General features: G+C 39.1%; 2 protein-coding genes across 4 annotated transcripts in view; both read left to right on the forward strand.

Moving 5' to 3' along the window:
* Nucleotides 1-128: 128 nt before the first annotated feature.
* dtl (denticleless E3 ubiquitin protein ligase homolog) lies at nucleotides 129-13,253 on the forward strand. 2 transcript variants are annotated; one of them, XM_079639120.1, is made up of 15 exons: nucleotides 129-387; nucleotides 465-590; nucleotides 691-783; nucleotides 869-930; nucleotides 1,038-1,158; nucleotides 2,817-2,882; nucleotides 2,972-3,072; nucleotides 6,063-6,136; nucleotides 6,320-6,423; nucleotides 6,499-6,603; nucleotides 6,728-6,840; nucleotides 6,944-7,033; nucleotides 7,120-7,258; nucleotides 9,156-9,757; nucleotides 11,663-13,253. In XM_079639120.1, the coding sequence occupies exons 1-15, from the start codon at nucleotides 333-335 to the stop codon at nucleotides 11,777-11,779; spliced, it is 1,968 nt and encodes a 655-aa protein (XP_079495246.1). In that variant the 5' UTR covers nucleotides 129-332; the 3' UTR covers nucleotides 11,780-13,253. The 2 variants fall into 2 exon arrangements, with proteins under 2 accessions (XP_079495246.1, XP_079495245.1); XM_079639119.1 differs by having other exon boundaries at nucleotides 214-387; nucleotides 462-590; nucleotides 11,663-13,039.
* A 160-nt stretch (nucleotides 13,254-13,413) lies between these two features.
* The window catches only part of ppp2r5a (protein phosphatase 2, regulatory subunit B', alpha isoform), a 40,235-nt gene continuing 33,209 nt past the window's right edge, over nucleotides 13,414-20,439 (forward strand). Inside the window, exons 1-2 of one of the 2 annotated variants that reach the window (XM_079639122.1) lie at nucleotides 13,414-13,791; nucleotides 13,875-14,053. In XM_079639122.1, coding sequence (XP_079495248.1) covers nucleotides 13,900-14,053 — 154 coding nt within the window. In that variant the 5' untranslated portion in view covers nucleotides 13,414-13,791; nucleotides 13,875-13,899. Of the gene's footprint in view, nucleotides 14,054-20,439 lie in introns of both variants that reach the window. The other variant, XM_079639121.1, reaches the window with a different exon arrangement.

Here is a 20,439-nt window from a genome sequence, read left to right on the forward strand (position 1 = left end):
GATAAACAGTTGTCAAATTTAATTCAAAAACAATAGATGCTTCGGGATTTATTTATTTATTTATTTTATTTTTGATACTAACTAAAAAAAACTGCAAATGTTATATTTGGCACGTCCCGGGCCACAGAGTGCCTCTGGTGGCAATAGGGTGGCAAGCCTTGTTGTAAACCAGCAGCCATTACACTCTCTGCGCCTCAACACTTCCGGTTTTCTGACGTACCGACCAATCAGAACAGCGAACGTCAATCTCGCGCGGAATTCGTCTTCGCCGCTTTTTCATTGTTCGCGGGAAATTGACCACTTCTGAATGAAACGTCTATCCTGCAGGAGCAATGACTCTTTTTCACCATGTTGTTGATCGAGGAGTTATAAAAAGACGGTTCAATGGTGAGTGCTATTAAGATATGTCAGTGGTAATCTATGTTTTGCGCTGTTTACTCACTAAAACATGCTTTAATAAGCAGGTGAGCGTCGAGGCTATCCGCTGTCCTCCCTGCTGGACGGGTATCAGTGCGCGCGACAGGACGAACACATTTCATATGGAGCCTCAGCTGCTGCTGTCCCGCCGTTCGGATGCACGTTTTCCTCAGGTACACGCTAAATTAAACATCCACAATGAGTTCGTATGTAGTCAGAAACACACCAGTGTATAATGAGTAATCTTTGCGATGGTGTGTTTGCAATGCTCAGCTCCTGGCCAACAGAACAGTCTTGCTGTTGCAAATGAAGAAGGGTTTGTGACCATCTTTAATACTGGTGAAAAACAGAGATCTGTCCTGAAAGGTTGGTAACGTTACCTAAATTCAAGACTGGCTACTTCTGTAAAGCATAAAATTTATTCATATTCGTGAAACATTTGTTTTTGCAGAGTGGCAGGCTCATGATAATGCTGTTTTTGATATTGCCTGGGTTCCTGGTACAAACAGCTTGGTGAGTTGTGCATGATTCTTCTGTTTAATGATGGTTTCAGACAGTGCTTTGGACTAAATTAAGTCCTCTGTTTTAGTATTGCTTTAAATGGGGATATTATTTTACAGGTAACCGCCTCTGGTGACCAAACCGCCCGTCTGTGGGATGTTATCACTGCAGACCTGCTGGGAACTTTTAAAGGACATCAATGCAGTCTTAAATCTGTGGCTTTTTCCAAGCAAGAGAGAGGTAACTAACTCTACCGATCACATGACACTACAGCTATATTTAAAGGGCACCTATTATGACATTTAAAATGTTCCTAATGTTGTTTTGGGAGTCCCCAACAACAGTTTTACATGCATGCAATGACAAAAAACACTTTTGTTGTCGTATAATATGCATTTATTTTTACCTGATTTGCTCACCGACTCCCAAATGATTCGTTCAACGACTCATTTTTCCAAACCCCTCCTTTGTGCGACGCTAATCTGCGATTGGTCAGATGACCCAGCAGTGTTTACAGAGATAATACGGAGTTCAATGATGCTTTTATCAATTAAATCGTGTTATAATAATGATTATAGTCCACTGCTTTGTAGTTTGTAGTAAAAAACTAAAAATAAGATCAAGAATTTAATGTTATGTTAGCGAGCATAGCCCAGAGTTCATATTGTAAAAGCACAATCAGTCTTTGTTTGCATTAGCCCGATGCATAAACATAACGTGAAAAAAAAAAAAATGCAGTTACGTTACAACGAGGTATTACTCTATTCTTTAAGACAACTCCGAAAACAACGACAAACACTTCACATATCTCAATACAATTGTCATTGAATACCTAAAAAACTAAACGGTGCTTACACAACAAACAAAATAATTAAGCATGCTACATAAAACATAAAAGCAACAATTATTAATAACACTTACAGGTTGTGATACGGAGGAGGAAGCTGATGCAAATACACTTGGAACTGAACCTTCCTTCCTTCAATATCAGCGGCTCGCGAATCCAAGTTTATAGTTATAGTTGTATATATGAATTGTAGCCACTTAGTCTTCAAATGCTCCTCCTTGGGCAGATGAAAAAAGTTTGCTTTTGAGTCGCACTTCAGAACACAGCGTCTCGTCGCCATGATATTTTCCCTGGCCTTGGAGCGCAATAAGTGGGCGTATCGTATTCAAATAACTTGACAAGTTGACGTTATCTAGTCAGAGAAAAAGCTTCGGTCTTCTAACGATTCATAAAAATGACTCCGAGTCGACTCTTACTTTTGAAAGACAATAACTTTATATACGGTGCACTTTCATATTTCAAACTTTGCAGGATGTTTTTGTTCACTTAGATCTATGTTACACACTACATGAAAGGTACATTTCAAAATTCCATAATAGGTGCCCTTTAAATTTGCACACTGTTCAGTGTCTGTACTCTATTCATAATGCAAATTATATATGCATGAAATGACCAACTACTTTTGCCATGTGCAGTATACCGATACTGTATCCCATAATGCAGTGCACTCATTTACGGTGTGACATTAACCAGATATAATCAACTATTAGCGACATCTTTCTTGATGCATTAATTGTTCACTGCCAATAATTAAGGCATACTTGTGTAAAAGCACCTTGACAGCTAACTGAAAAGTTGAAGTGCTACAATTACTGAAACGGGAATAAAAATAAAGCAAAATAGAAATATAAAAAAAAGACTGTATAAAACCCAAAATTATTAACTTTATCTAAAATGAAAAGTCAAACACGTATGATAATACAGAAACTACCGGTATACTAAAAATAACACTGGATAATAGGCATGACTGAATGTGCACTGCATACTTGCTATTTTCTTTTCTAGAAATTATTTATCTATTTTTTTTAAACGGCTTGTTCTCTCATTACAGCTGTGTTTAGCACTGGAGGCAGAGATGGGAACATCATGATTTGGGATACAAGATGCAGTAAAAAAGGTTATTTATTATTCTGATCACCAGTGCTTGATAATATAAATGTTTTCTAAAGCTCACAAATGTTTTTTTTTTTTTTTCATCCATCACAGATGGTTTCTACAGGCAAGTAAAACAGATCAGTGGTGCTCATATGAAACCTGAAAGATATACACCTCAAAACAAGAAGAGACGTGGGATGGCGCCCCCTGTGGTGAGTCAAACAACCTGCTCTGTTTTTGGTATTGGGGTATTTCATAGCCATTATAATTCTCTGTGATTAGGTGTCTGCGATATGTATAATCTATGATAATATCCTAATTGTTTTAATGATGTTAAATCTAGTGATGCGCCGATCATGATCTAAATGATATTGGCTAAAAATAGCTTGATCGGCGTACCCCAAAAGCGGCGATCAAAAAAGCCGATCACGTGACGTAAATTACTCGCGCGACTCTTTTCCACCTGCATGCTTGGCGCACGGGCACACAACAGCAGACCGGAGCTTGCCAGTGGCAACAAGAGTTCTTCTCCCGTCTGGAAGTTTTTAAAAAGTCATTTTTAGAAACGCTGGCCGCAGAGAGTCATTACAAAGTAGCAAAAAGGTAGTCGTAGCCTACAAAGCGGAGCTGTAGAGCAGGGGTCTCCAACACGGCGCTTGCGCGCGGCCAGTAGCTCGTGGCCTGACTGGAGGGAGCTCGCCAAGGGGCCGTTCACATATCGCGTCTTTTGCGCGCTCAAGTTTGTTCTTTCAAATGTAGGTGTGCGGCAAGCGCGCTCATTATAGAAGTGATGCGGCCATTTTTCCACGCACAGCGAGATGAAGAAATATCAACTTAGAATTCCGCAAAGGCTACTAAAACTTCTTTGTCATTGTGGAGAGCGCAGTGCATGGTTGCATAGCAACGACAGACGCCACGGGAAAATCGGACCGAATTTTACTATTAATAATAAAATATAAGCTAATGTGCATTGTAAATGTCAGTAATTGATCTTTTTTTGACTCATTCTTTTTATAAGAAAATCATTTAAAGGCTGAAATATGAGGTTTATCTTTTTAGAAAACCTTTTTTTGTCAACTTTATTTGCACTTGTACATATTAGTAGATAACATGTTGCAAGACACTCTTTTAAAATCTAGCCATAATTGATGTTATTATTTTAATGCTTATGTAAACAAAAAGTGCATATTGATGCTAATTTTATTTGTTATTTGCTGGTTAATGCGTCGTGTAGGTCTTAAATTTCAATCTTTATGATCTTAAAATGTCTTAAAACGGTCTTAAATTTGACTTACAAAAGTGATTTCATGAATTTTTGTCTGATTTTTCATTATTGGTTGTTCCAGAAAAATTGTTCTTGCCACCTCAGTTATCGGTAGTTTAATTTCTACAAATTGTGCAAACTCTGCTAGATTATGGATAAAAGATTCCCATTCTATTGCCATTCTATGATCGGCAATCGGCAGATCATGATTTTGGTGATCGGTGATCGGCCCCAAAAATGCTGATCGGAGCATCTCTAGTTAAATCTGACGTTGAGTTTGTCCCTCACTTTCCAAAAACACACTGCGTGATCAGTTTAGGTTAGACTACTGAACGTGCGCATTTAGAGTGCAGGCTCTCACTGTGTGATTTACTTTAAAATGCCCATCTATGAATATTTGTCTTTTAGGCTATATTTATGTCATATGTAGGGCTGTCACGATTCCTTGAATAAATTTGAGTATTCTGTTCTCTTCGAGTGCAATATACCCGTGTCGAGTGACCGCCAAAATACCGGACGGGGTGCATTCCACGAACAAGAATCCACAAACTGCTTTATTAGACAGTTTTCTAAGGCTGCACAATGTGTTAAAATTTTTAAAAACCTACTACAGCACAGATTATGCTTTTACGTGCTTTAATTATTTACACGGGTGTAGGTTACGCATCTCAGAGCGGCTCCTTTCACAGATGCTGCTCCACTGCCTCCACATGAACTGTTATCATTTACATGCGTGAAGCGTCTCAAACTCCATCTCTTCATGTGCTGTGAGTTTGGGTTGCTTATAACGTTTATCTGGGAACGCAATGTGCGCCATTTCATCAGATTTGTAAGGATAATAATTTATAAACTTGCGCCAACACAGGAGAACACATCATTATATGTTTCTAAATATGCTAACTGTTCATCGCGATTTCAAAATAAGTCTAAACCCTGGCTTTGAGTTTGCATGTTTTGATTTTCTTATTCAAAAAATTTCAGTGGCTGTAGCATTTCTATTTTAAAGAAGTTGCCAAATATTAAAGATTAAGTTAACATTTGAATTAAATATCGTTTTGCCAATATTAAACCAGGATTTGGTCATCTGTAAGTGTAACACCACAGGGCCAGGCTAAGGCTATTTTTTGCTTTTTTGTCTTATTACCTAAATAAATATCGGGGTAATCAAAATAAAGGACCGATTTTGTAGATTACCAAAATAATCATTAGTGACAGCCCTAATCATATGATATAGTGAAGCAATCACAAAAATATTAGCATTATTGCTAATGCAATATTGATTTTATACAACAGTTTAATAAACGATTAAGTGACATTACATAATAGTGCCAGTTTTGCGCCTTTTCGCCGACAAAAATAGTTCCAAACTAAGCCACAGCAACTCTGAGCAACACACAGCGGTGCTTCTTTACTGAATGAATCAGCCCTAAATCGGTTGAATTATTAATTCAATGACTCACTCATTATCATTGACTTGCCGCCACCGTCTGGCGGTTTTAGTTTTGTGTTAGTGTCTTTTCAATTTTAAAATATTTTATCGTAAATGCATGTAAATGGCACTTCAGAAGCCATTCTGTTTCCTCTGCATTATAAAATAGGATTTTATTGATACTGATTTGATTGGTAACAGCCCTATAGTGTCTTATTATTCTACTTGAATTTGATTAAATGTAATAAATTGACATAATAAATTATGCATAAGCTACATTTAATTAGGTAAGAACAAATTGCCCTTACAAAGGTAAAAATCAATGTTAACATTTAAAAATGTAGAATTATTTCATATTTAAGAATTAAAAATAATAATCTGATCATTGTTAACAACAAAATCCCTTAAAATATTGACATATTTGTCAATATCACACACCCCAATCTTTGTATTAAAGATAATACCGTGCAAGTTACATTTTTGCTAATTGAGAGCGGTTCTGCCTGTAGGACTCCCAGCAGGGCGTGACAGTGGTTTTGTTCTGCGACGAGAACAAGCTCATCTCCTCGGGAGCAGTTGACGGGTGAGTGCATAATGCAGTCTTGTACAGGTTTCTTCTTATTGCTTGTTTTATACATGATTCTGAACTTTTCATCTGTGGAGGTCACACAATAATAGTCAGACTTTTAAATTTAATTTCTAACTGTAATTCAAATGCTGATGTGCTGAGATGACATTTCCCAATAACATTCTGTTCTCGTCATAGGATCATTAAAATGTGGGATTTGCGGAAGAACTACACTGCCTACTTCCACAACCCCCTCCCTCTACAGACCTATCCTTACCCAGGCTCCTGCACACGCAAACTAGGTACACAGCACATGTCCACTCAGGCATTGGGCCAATAGTAATGAGCGGTTGAGTTTTCACTGTTTTCCTCTGCAGGATATTCTGGTCTGTCACTGGACTCTACTGGCTCCAGACTGTTCTCCAACTGCACAGATGACAATATCTACATGTTCAATATCAGTGGTTTGAAAACCACTCCAGGTAATGTCAATTTATTATTTAATACTTGTTTTGTGTGATATATTTGTTTTCCTTCTCTGTTTTTGTCAGGCATGTAAAAAATAGATGCTATTGAGGCTAATGCTTTTACTTTTTTTTCTCACAGTTGCTGTGTTCAATGGCCACAGTAACTCTTCATTTTATGTGAAGTCCAGTGTCAGCCCAGATGACCAGTTCCTGGCCAGTGGTTCCAGTGACCATCAAGCTTACATATGGAAGGTAATGAATAACTTTGAAAATTAGAGATCGAAGTACATTAAAGTCTGCCTGAGAACATCTGTAGTCACTATCTGCACACAACTCTTGATTGCTTTTGTTTCAGATTTCAGACCCAAAACAAGCTCCCATGATGCTTCAGGGCCATAGTCAGGAAGTCACATCAGTGGCCTGGTGCCCCACTGATTTCACCAAGGTTAGCACTTTTAAGTGCACGTGAAATAAAAGTATCTGGATTTATGGACAGTAATTAAAGTTTGATATTGTTCGTTTTCTCTGCAGATCGCTTCCTGTTCTGATGACAACACTGTTAGGATTTGGCGCCTGAACCGCAGACCAGATGGAGAAAACTCATCAAACCGAGACGCAAACATCGTAGGCTGGACACTTCGTAAAGTCCAGTCACCAACCAGAACACCTGGTAGGGTTTTATTTTTATTTTTTAAATGCCTTTTATGCTCAAGGTGGCATTTATCTGATTAAATATAATATTGAATACAAAAAAGGGTAATATTTTGAAAAATTATTATTGCAATTTAAAAGAACAAATGCAACTTATTCCTGTGACGGCAAACCAAAATTTTCAGTTTCACAGAAATCATTCTAAAATGCAAATTTCGTGATCGGTTATCATTGGTACTTAATTAGTAATGGTCAGTTATTATTGTTAATATCAATGTTGCAGTTTGCTGCTTAATATTTTTGTGGAAACTGATACATTTTTCAGGATTCTTTGATAAATGAAATTCAAAAGAACTAGAAATGGAAATCTTTAGTAACGCTAGTAATAGTAATCTTGAGAATCTCTTTACTGTCACCTTACTGTTCAATTTAATGTGAATAAAAGTACTTCCTTAAAAAAAAACTCTTACCCCAAACTTTCAAATGATCACATACACAAGTATTAAGCAGCACAACGGTTTTCAACATTGATAATTAATGTTTTCTAAACATCAGAATGATTTCTAAAGAATCATGTGACACCATAAATTACATTTTAAAATCTAGTCATATAGGAAACTGTTCTTTTTAAATTGTAATATTATAGTAAATGCTCATCGTAGCGTCATTGGGCTGTAGACGGAGGAACTAGGGGTGCGCATTTTCTGAATGCTGTATGATATCGCCTAGTGTTTTGTAATAAAGGCTTGATTTATTCATTTATTTAGTTTCATTTTCTTAACAATTAAGATGCTGCATGTGTTTATCCAGTCTAATCGAAGTGTGCGTCTCTCCCCCGACTTTCCCAACAAAAACCCCGCCCCCTCTCAGCAAATACATAAAACTGACATTACTGAGCTATATGCGTTTAAAAGTAGATTAAAATGGCACAATGCCATTGCTCAGTTGGGAAATCGGACATTTTATCCCGCGTCAGCTTTTATTCAAAAGTTAATAACGCGCTCAACATTCAGGTAAATAAGGATTTCCCACTTTCATCTTTGACTGAGCTCGTGCGTCATCCTCGCGCAGTTATTCAGCCAATAAAGTGTAGACCTGTGTATTTCATAGAACATTGTGTCTAGTACTATATAAATTACAAAGGTTTAATTGGCATCTTTATTTCAAACGACCAGACCGGCCGCGACCCGAATATCATTAAAAATATTTTTGGATGACTCGTAACCGCGGGTAGCCGCTCATTTTGGATCAACCCGCGCATCACATGCAGCTGACTCCAAATGTGGATGCGTGTTCATGTTTGTGGGGGGGGGGGCGTAGCTTTGGACGGAGCAGTGACAGGAGGGGGCGGAGCTTAGAAGAGGTGCCACTTTCAAATCTGGCTAGCTCTCCAACATTACCTACCCTAGCTTTAAAGGTGCATAGTGCAATATTCTTTTTGTTTTGAGTTTTTGCAGAACTATGCCACCTCTGGCGGCAAGCGAAACTGCAGCCAGAGATGTGCACGCACTAGACAAAAGTTTTCTTTTTTTTAATCTTACGTGGAGTTTGCGTTGGTGTTTGAAATTAACTACAAGCAGGTTTCTTACAATCCATCTTCTACGGAGAATGCCGGCGAATACACAAACCTGCCAGACATAGCTATGTGAGCGTGCCGTGAACGCGCATGACGTCATGCCCAGTCTAAAATCCGGCCCGAATCCCTCTTATTTATTTTACAGGATTATAGAGACAATCTCAGTGATCAGAGAAGGGCTCATTCAGCCCATCAGGCAATTATTTAAGCATGTATGGGTTAGAAAACGGGTATTTTTAACATGAAAAGTTGCTTAATGCACCTTTAAATTCATAATTCCAATATTTGGTATCTTGATGGGTTTAAGTTGGTACTTATGAGTTCTGATTTGTCTCCTCAGGCCGTTACAGCCCCGTCGAGCTCACTCCAGCCAAAAGTCCTGGTTCAGAGAGGGTGGTCTCACTGGCTTCACCCCAGCCTGCTTCTTGTGCCCCTACGGGTGCTGATTTACCCCTCCCATCAAACACCTCTGCACCTTCAGCCAAGCTCAGCAGCCCCAAAATCCCCTCTATCCAGCAGTGGTTCAGCCGCAGCAGTTCCCCAGGTCACCAGGGCACATCTCCTCTCCGTAAGGTGCTCACACCAGTCCTCCAAGGCCCTTCATCAGAACGCCGTGCCAAGCGACGGCTGGAAACGGGTGATTGCGCCAGATCTGGTTTGGGAGGGGAGAGTGAAGGGGTGTCTGAATTGTATCCCAACGTAAAGCGGAGCAGGAGTTCGGTGAGCGCAGAGAACTGTTCTGAGGAGAAAGGTGACCTATTCAGTTTACAAACAGACGAGAGGCTCTGCTCGACTGGTCAAGCCGGCGCTGGCAAAGAGAACAGCTCTCCGAGAAGGAATGATTGGCTGTCGGTGATCAGTCAGAGATTTAAAGGATCGACTCAACCCAAAAGCCCGAACGGCAGCAGCAAACGGCCGGATGCAAGAACACACAGCGCTCCAGTGAGTAGATGCATGAAAAGACATCACTGCAGTCATTTTTTTTTCCACATAGATAAATCAGTAGCATTCTAAGCCATGAACCAAACAAACTAACTCCAAGATTATATGAATTGCAACATTACAAACATTGATTTGAAAATAGGAGAAAGACTGTCTTTTTGTGGCATTTAACTACATAACCCATGAAGCTTTGCACATGACATGATCAAACAAAGATACATTTATTATAAAACCTATTCATTTATATACACTGTTTTTTTTAAGATATTAACTTTTATTCAGCAAGGATGCCATAAACGATCAAGTCTTAACATGGGCGTCGGAAGCCAAAAAATTTTGGGTGGGTCCACCCCCAGAAAACTTTTACTGGCGTAAATGCCATTTCATGTATTTTGGTGCCTTTTGATTAAACAAGAAAACTCCGCTTCACGTCGGCCTGTTCTTTGCCTCCACGTCGTGCACAGCTTTTATGCACTGCTATCCGCGGATTAACACGCTGATACCATCAGCAGTGACAATTTAAAGCTGTTATTGATGTTTGCAACGCAATATTTGACTGGAAGGGTACAACGGGCGGTTATTTTCATCAGTTGCGGCTCGTTGAGAAATATAGTGTAGCGATTTCAGCGGAAATGGAGTTTTATTCATTAGGGCAATCCTCAAGTTTAATGGATTTGACTGACTGCGCTCTGAAAAGCGAACAGACAGCGCTGAATGTAAAAGTGAGTGGGTCCAATATCATTGGTCTTAAAAAGTGGGTGGGTCTTGTCCCACCCATATACAATGGTTCCGACGCCCATGAGTCTTAACCATGTCAAACAAATGCTGTACTTTTGAACGTTCTATTATAAATGTATCAGTTTCTACAAAAATATTAAGCAGCACAACTAATAAGAGATCAGCATATTTGCTGCTCATTACTGGAGGATCATGTGACACTGAAGACTGGAGTAATGACGCTAAAAATTCAGCTTTGATCACAGGAATAAATTACATTTAAAAATGTGTTCAAATTTAAGTTTTTAATTTGTAATATTTCACATTTTTTGTGCATTGTTTGATTAAGAGCTTAAAGTGAGCTACACAGTTATGTATAAAGAAAGAAATATTAAGAATAATTGTATAATTTATTTTAAAGAAAAACCTTTTGAAGCTAATTGTTCAATCTGTTTTGGGAACTTGTAGTTGGTTCGCTTTGTCCTTTTGGTCCGAATCACAGATCCAGGTAATTTTCAACACCTGTCAAGCTATCTTCGTGGTAAAATGGAGTAGGGGCCATTCACACAGAAAGCATTTTTGCAGTTTAAAACACGAGACGCTGGTCTGGATAAGCATACAATGCCGTGTCATGCGTGAGATGCTGCAAAAGATGTGAGTGCAGTGGTTAAAGTCTGTATTGCGTGTTTACATGGCACAAAGACAATGGCACTTTACGAACCAGGCGATAATGCAGGCTTTTGCGAACTGGGCAACATATGAAAAGTTTGCTAATGCCTCGCTTATCATTTATGCTAAAATATGGTGCCTGCATATATCGTCGTCAAAGCCGGCTTCCAAAAAATGATACTCACCAGTACGTGTGTAAGAAAATGTTGTTTCAGAATCGTGATGGTATTTTTTATGTTTCTTTTTTTCATATCGCACAGCCCTAATCTTGGTCCGCTTGTTTGGTTCACTCAAGGGTTCGGGTGCCAGCACTCACACTTATTCAAATGAACCGCACTAACAGAACAATCGCACCAGAGTTCGTTTTGATCTAACCAAACCGGCCAAATGTGAACATACTCTAAATGGGACTTTTACTTCCATAACTTTTAGTAGTTCTGAGTTCTCTAAAATCGTATCTCCTTTTTTTGTGTGTGTGTGGCTGAATTATCAATTTTAATTCACATTTTGTCTTTTTAGGCCGCAATATCACCGCGTCCCATGACGGCCATCTCTCCAACGCCAAACAAGAAAGCATCACCCTCCAGACCTATGAAAAAAATCTCTAGCTACTTTATGAAAAGAACCCAAGACTGATTAAAGTGTCTAACTTATGACACATCTATGGTTTAAGTCCATGTTTCCATTAGACAAAGCATCTAACCAAGAAGAAATATGCAGATCCTACTTGTATTTATGTATGTAATGTGTATATTTTTTTTTTAATCTAGTTGTATGTTTTAAAATGTATAAGTTTCATTTCCTAGAGATGGGTCAAATTGATGATCATTTGTGAACATTACAGAACTAGATGAAGTCGTTTGACACCATAATTAAACTCTAAAGTTCTCCGAATCTTCCATGTCTATCTGTGATGCATTGAAAATAGTTTTATCTAGACCCTTTATTCGATTTGACATGCATTTGGACTTATATCAAATTTTACAGAAGTCTAATAAGCAAAGTGTTTGTACTTAATTTTAGTGTATAATGCCTCTTATTTAAGCATGTCTGTCCTTAAACATGCGGTCACATTTTCAGAGTTTTATATTGATTGTAAAGCAGCACTTTACATAACTAACCCATTTCCAATTTGCTCAGTGCCTTTTAGTTATTGAATATCAATATTGCAGTGAGTTTCACAATTATTTGAACACTTTTTACATTGTACTATAGTTCTTTTTTATTTTTTTAAGTTGACGTGATTTGCAGGTTTGTCTGGAATGTGACTTGACCTGACAGTTCTGCTTCTGTATTTTGATCCTCTACTAGTTCTTGTTTTGCTTAATCGTTTTTGCCTGAAGTCTTCAGCATAGTTGATAATGAATAATAGTTGATAATAGTTGATAATCATTTAGAAATGAAAGGGAGAGTTCAGCCAAAAATTACATTTTTGACATCTACTCAAACTCATGCTCCAAACTTGTATGAGTTTCTTTCATCTATTAAACACAGAAGAACAATGTTAGTGACAACAGTTGCCTGTAGCTATTGACTTCCATAGTAGGGAAGAAAAAAAAATATGGAAGTTAATGGCTAACTTTAACTGTCTGGTTACTAACATTTTTCAAAATATAATTTTGTGTTCAACAGAAGAAATCAACTCATACAGGTTTGGAACATGAGGGTGAGTAAATTACACTTTTTTGATTAAACTATCTCTTTGAAGTTCAGTTTTAACTATAACCCATTTCAAATTAAAATATGCCTTTTTATATACTTAAATTGTTCTTCACGGAGAAATGTAAACTTTCAAATCCATGTGCCTTTCTTCTTTGTAAAGCAGATGTTATTTAAAATGACAGTCATTCCACTTTTGATCAAAAACGATGCAGTAAAGTAAATGGTGACTGAATCAATAACATTCTCACTCTTTCTGTTCCAAAGAAGAAAGTCGAACAGGGAGAACAATGTTTTGTTTATCTCCGAATTTTTGTATTTCGAGTTCATTTTGGGGTGAACTGTTCCTTTAACCGACTCATTTTACTAGGCAAGTCTTACAAACGCTAACTTACTGTTATTTTGTGAGCAATCGTTGAAATGTTGTACGTATCTGTTAATTTTTTATATATATATATAAAATATATATTTATTCTTTGTGAGAGTTCAAGGATACATAATCTTCTGACTGTATTTCCTAAAATACCATTAAAACAAAAATCTGATTGGTCAATGGGCGGGGCTTACTGTTTTTTCGAGCGTTCATTGGACGAATCTTCTGTCTCTCAAGCGTGCCACGGGACTTTATTAAATTTAGACCCCAGTGAGGCGCAACAGCGGTTGCTGAATGAAGTTCAGCGGATCAGAGGAATTTTACGGCCCGGCGGATTCACGTTAAACTCTTTCCTCGTTTCGGTTTTACATGGAGCCGGTGTCAAGCGACTGGATATTCATGACTCAGTGTTTTGGCTGTGTGTCGTCTGAGTTTGAGTTGTGTTATGTGGAGTAACAGGTTTATTGAGGCGCTCAGAATGATAAAAAACTACTGTTAACTACGTGTTTACATTCACACGTCACCAAATATTCTCATCGCAGGATACCTGTGTGTTTTTGGAGAGCATGCAGCCTTCATGAGTGCCTCGACAGTGCGTGTCGTTGGATGGGGTCTGGTGAGTTTGATGTACAGCGCAGTCAATGGGATGTCAGTCAGAATTGAACACGTTTAGGGCTCACACGGACACTGTAAACGCAGCTCGTTGGATAGACCTGCTTTGGAAATGTCGGCGATATCCGCGGCCGAGAAAGTGGACGGATTCACGCGGAAGTCAGTGAGGAAGGCTCAGAGACAGCGGGTTCAGGGCTCGTCTCAGTTCGCGGTGAACAGCAGCAGGCCCGCGGCTCCCGAGATCTCGGCGCTCCCGCAGCTCAAAGGTAAGAGGATAAAGCCTGCAAATAGACTCTCAGGCTCCGTCTCAAACATTAGTGAGCTGCCTACCTAGACTGCGATGTAGTACCTTCAATGGTTTAAAAAGTAGCAGATAAAACTAATAAACTATCATTAAACACGCCTGAATGTTTTAATCAGGCTTTAAAGTTACCCATCTGTGTCTCTGATAACCCCCAAGTGAAGTATTTACAGCAGGCCCATAACTGTCTGTTGGGAGACTCGTGTGTGTGTTTGGGTGTAGACTGTAAACACCAATTGTCAACATTATGTCTCCGAGCCTCTTCTTATCAAGGGAAGCATCTTTATTTCATGGTTCAACCTGTGTTTTCGCACATTTCCTGTCTTATTTTTGCTTTTGGAAGTCATGTGGTTGTCAGTTCTGTAAATCTGTCAGTAGTGCAACAGTGCCCGCCCACTTTTACGGTGGCCTTGGTCCCAGTCCCAGAACTATTTATTTTTCCATGGGGATTATGAAAATGTCTTGGCCAAAGAGTTATAGAAGCCATGAACCAATAACCAAGCAGCTACAATGCTAAAGCGATGGTTCGGAGTAATTTCAACCTAGGGTCCTTTGCACCATGACCTCCAGCCAAAGCCTTTTCTTTTTTATTCCCCTTGGTCGAACATTGTTAAAGTCCACATGATATCAAAGTTGACCATATTTACTTTGTTTGCCTAAATTGATCGTTTTGTGGTGAACAATTCATCCATGCAAGTCAATACACACAGTTTTTTTTGGCTTCTTAATCTTTAATCAAAATCTGAAAATGCCCCTCCCCTCTGCATTGGAGGACCTTCCCTGATGACGGTTTTGGTGTCTGCTTAACATCCGTAACCACGCCTCTCCAACTGACAGTAGACCAAGGGGGTAATCCAGCCGCCGGAAACTGAAGCTTCCCCGGGCGCCGCCATTGATTAGCGGACCCCCACCTGTCAGCATTCCATTGACTACGATTCATTTTGGTGTCACTTTGACAGCGAATAAGTTTACATCTGAGGCGTTTAAAGACTCCATTTGTCCATTGTGTATTTCTAAAGAAACACGAAAATGTATAAAAGGCTCCCTTACCTTGTATCTTACGTTATGGCCCCGTAGAAGCAGTTTTTGTAAAAATAGGCGATAACGATTGCGTCATAACCACGCGACTCTGTCGCACAAGTCGAGAAATTACCGTATAGACAGGCAGAGAAGCTCGCAAGCAATCGGGGGGACGTGGAGGCATACAGTCAAGGGAGAAGCCCATAGAGAGTCATAAAGTTGATCTGCTGCTAGCTCATGGACAGCTAATACTCACGCTCTGTCTCTACGAGATTCGGAAGGGAATTATTCAGATTTCTCTCGGCACAGCTATGTCGTCAAGCTCAGTTTAAGCCTGCGCTGTACGCTCAGCCATCAGGAAGTGAGTGCTTCTAATTGACTTCCCTTTTTCTCTGTTGAAAACCTATGGGGTCGCTGTGTCCAGTTTATATACTGTCTATGGTTGAAACCTTTGGGGTCGCTGTGTCCAGTATATACTGTCTATGCAGTAGAAAGGCTGAATGAAACGCCTACTTTTCTAGATCCAATCAGGTGCTAGTTGGAAAAAAAGCCACGCCCACTATTTTTACTCATTTAGTATTCCTTTTTTCTCGGAAATACGTCACAACACTGAGATAAAGTTGGTTGCAACTTCCGGTTCACACGGACTTTAGAAAGTTAGAAATCAGATATCAGTCGAATGGCTTAGTGCAGGTGCTAATGGATCCAAGGTTGTATCTCGTAAATTACCCCACTAATGCCTAGAATGGTACCAAACTTATTCAGTAGTACAAATAGGTTCCTTCTGTGCTAATAAAACGAGACATTGGAAGTGTATAAGTACATCAGGAGTTTATTTAAATAACACTTGCCTGATAAAAATGCTAACGCTAACCCGGACGTCGAGGTCACTTCCGTGATTTGGGAAAAGCCCGTAAAAGTCTTGCGCGATCACCCGGTGTAGCTGAAAAAGTTTTTTGGTAAGTGTTGACTACTTGGTGTTAACTAATAATTGTTGCAAACTGGTACTACCAACACAAAATTAGTGCATTCATGATTCCTAGAACTGGGCGTCGTTACACTACATCCTTATGCATGGACCCTAGGTTGAAATGATTCCGAACCATCCCTTTAAATTCACAACATTACAAACTTTATTTGAAGTAATAAAGTATTTGAAAATCGGACAAAAGACAAAGACCGTGTCCTTAACCTGCCGTCTACATGAGAAAGAACGGAAGGAGCTAAAAATGAAATTCAACACTGCCCATATAATTGCATATGAAAAGCTGCCTTTCACCAAATTTATCTCAGATATTAATGAAGAAAAATCTGATTGTCGTATGTCTTGCGCACACAACACGACTGTTTATAAGATGCTTTAGGAGAAGGCCAAGCTATACTCGTTGGCCAAGTGATTCTGACTTCCCATAATCGGGTATCGGTTTTGTAATATCGGATTCACCGATAGACGGCGCCATCTTGTGGGCGTTTTGAGAATTTCGCCATTGCAGCACCGCGTCTGAGGAGAGACGAGACAACAACAACTGCGTGCACAGCACAGGTAAAGTAGGTTATATGTAGGCCTACTACTTGCTTTGCTTCAATTATTCAACCTTATTTTACATAACAGACATAATGCACGAATGAGATTTGAGACAAAAATGCCTGATATGTAAATTATTTATGCAGCTTGGCGGCTCTAAAAAAAAATCACGGAGTCAGCCTAAAACGTTGTGTCCAGTCTCAATAAAGACGTATCTTAACATGAATTAAATAAAACCGACGTGAATGAGTGCACGTTGTAAATAAAAGCGCTGAATTTAATTCTCTCTCTGTTGTATTCGCTCACCATTAGTCGCGTAAACAAAGTTTGTTCATATTGCTGAGCACTGACTGGGTTGATGATCAGGAATGCTCATGCACGGCCACTGCATGAAACTTTTAACAATATTCACTTGTTTAAAACACCCTAAATGATATTAGCACTTATTACATAACCATTATTTCGCTAATACACATCTAAATAAACACAGCTCTGTGCCTGTGGAAATTCATTATTTATTATTTCCACGAATCAGCGCCGCCGCTCCCACCAGGCGCATCACGCGCTGTGCGTAGGGCACCACCGAGTGCTGAGGGGACACCAACAAAATAGCCTTTTAAAATCTCAAATTAGTTCAAATATCCCGGAATCAAGAGCGAGCCCGCCCGCGAGACAGAGACTGCTTCAAACCGCGTAGCGCGTGCACGGCAGAGAGGGAGCAAGAGACCGTGCGCGTGTGCCTCATGAAGCGCGTTTTTTTTTACCTCATCAAAGCTTTTATTTTTAAACAAAGACACTTTAGTAACAGTGCACTTAATTTTTTGCCCTCAGACTTCTCTATTTATTGGTGTATAAATAAGTTTATTTATTTTTTTGGAAACAGGAGGGAGTGATTGTTATAAATAAAATTGTTTGTTCAGTTCAGTTGTGTTGTAATAATTGTGTCAAAAACAGAAGTATAACAGTAAATAAATATCGGTTCTGCATATCGGTTATCGGGCATGTAAACATGCAAATAATCGTTATCGGTATCGGTTTTAAAAAATCAATATCGGTCGATCACTAATGATGATGGTCTGTGACTGGTTCAGATTCTGTGTAAAGAACAATTATGTGTGACTGTATGTAGATAGAAAAGCAATTTAGTTCCTGCTATAAGTGAATCTTAGTTCCCAGGACATCCACAAGATGGATGAAAATGCAGATGCTGTAAAAGGAGGGCAGACGTGACAACACATGACAAAATTAAAACACGTTTATTCTGAGGCACTTAAAAAAAAATCTGTATAGGAGCCAATGGCTCCTTAATTGATTTGGGCCAGATACAGCCTGGATAGGTATGCCATCTAGAGATACTATGGCATTGGCAGCAATATGCCGTATCTGCTGGTTTTAGTGTGAGTTGTGGCTTGTGTGGCCCATGTGACCTTTGCCACTGCCAGAACTGAGCCCAGATGAGGCCCAAATATACTAGCTATTGCCAGACCATTCACACTCGGGTTGAGTCATCGGTATGTGGGCCACAACTGGGCCAGATGTCATTTTCTATCTGGGTCACATCTTTGTTCAGGGAGAAATCGGGACTATGTCATAAGTTGTTTCACCTTTTCTACGTGTAAAAGCATTAAGGGAAGCAGGTTGAGGGTGTGACGAGAAGACGCCGGATAGCAAATCTTTTCTGTCACCGATTGAACCCAATGCATATCACTCAATAAAACAATCACACTGCTGAGAGTATTTGAAAGTTTTGTATCGTGTTTGGTTAAACATTACCTTTCTCAGTTTATTGGCTTGTGAATAAGCAGAACTCGCAGACAGCCACCGCAACACTGTTTCAAGCTTCAATTTGATTTTGGTTGTCGTGTGTTGAAATAAATATAGACAAAAACAGTGTGTTGGTGCCGGTCTGCTGAATGTGACTCACGATCTCTGATTCCCCTCCGTAGCCACGGGAAAGTGAATATTTACAGTGACAACAAGCTTCTATTTAACGTTTCCAACAAAGACATGGATCAACTTCTTTCAGCTTATTGAACACATTTTTATTTGGACATTTCTACTGTGAATGCTGAAGCAGCAGCAGCGAGCGTCCAGCATGGGACAGTGTTTTCATAGTAAACAGTAGGAGTGTAACGGCTCAAATGACTCACGGTTTGGTTTGTATCAAGGTTTTAGGGTCACAGTTTTAGTGCGGTTCGGTATGTTTAGGGAAAAAGACTACTGTCAAATAAAAATAAAGAAAATAGTAATAGAAAAAAATAATCAAACTACATGCCACCACACAAATAAATGCAAATAAATCCGGTATCTAACAGTAGATTTAAGGTACAGAAATTGAATAAGGTAATAACATTTTATATTTGACTGTATAAATTAAAGATTATTTATTATTAAAGTTACAATAGCTATTGAGTCAAGAGCAGTGAGTGATTTCCTTGTCTTTTGTTGTTTGATACAGATAGCAGGAATATGAGTCTGTTGTCTCTTTAAGACTTCCAAAATACTGATACTAACACGCGTACGTTGTCGTTCACTTAAGACGAAACCGACTGTTTGCTAGGATACTCGCCAAGACGGGAGAGTTTACATAATTTTTCAAACGCAAGACTTGAAAGAGAACTCAATATGTTCTCGCTCTCTGAGATGCGGCTTTCTGTGCGCGCTTCGGATGAGTGCGAGTTCTTCTTTTGCAAATGTTTAAATTGTTGGTGGAGAATGATACGGTTACATTTTTTTAAAACTGAGAACCGTTACACCCCTAGGAAACTGTACATCATCATGTGAACAATATTCTTCAAAACTATAGTGAAAACATCAAACTATCATGCAAGCTTCTCTTCCTTGCAAACAATACCATGAGGAAATGTGAATCTAATTTAAAGTTCAAAACAAAAAGTGCAGATATCTGTATTATTAATATCAGTATTAGTAGATCCCCTTAAGATGGAGGCGCCGTCCCAGCATGCAACGCTGCGTGACATAGCTTCACATTCTCCATACTGACATTATCACTCTCCAGGGACGGGACGTGTCGCCATGGCAACCACACGCCCGGGGTGTTGATGGGAACCTCAGCAAATTTAATGACTCATCCTGTGCGTGTTCTTGCATGTGTGCGTGAGGGCTGATAAAAGTAAGGCAATCAATGAGAGCGTTTCTGATGTTGGCTTGATTTGATATGGTGGCGTGTGGTGAATGCAGTGACTCTAAGCAGAAGTGGTCTGGGAAAGACAGGGCCACTGGCATTCAGATCGGTTGCATAAGGTGTATTAATAGAGGCTTGTGTTGTGTTTGAACCCCTCCAGCTCCGAGTGGCTTACACTGCTGTTCTCTCAAGAATAACATCATGAGCTGAAGTTTACAGGAGCCCGAAGCTGACCGACTCTGGCTGTAAAATACAGTATAAAAAGAGCCACGAGTAACTGAAAGAAAATATTTTAGGTGGCTTTATTAAAGGGACTTTTTATTGTATTTTTTAGCTTTTATTATCATTTAGTGTATTATATTTGATCTCCATTAGATTTGCTTAGAAAAAAACTACTGTGTCAGTACTCAGTACCATGGTTTAGTGATGGTACCATGGTACATACTGTACAAAAGTTTGGGGTAGTAATATTGTGAATTATTACTATTTAAAATAACTATTTGTAACTATGTAAAAATCTTACTGCCTATTTTGATCAATCTAATGCACCCTTGCTGAATAAAAGTATTAGTGTAAATTTTTTTTTTTATATTTAAGTGCACAAATACATGTAAGTGTGCATGTCCAAAAAAAAAAAAACTTGTGTAGTGATATTTTGTGA

This window comes from Phoxinus phoxinus, assembly GCF_949152265.1.
Source record: "Phoxinus phoxinus genome assembly, chromosome: 16".
NCBI lineage: Eukaryota > Metazoa > Chordata > Actinopteri > Cypriniformes > Leuciscidae > Phoxinus > Phoxinus phoxinus.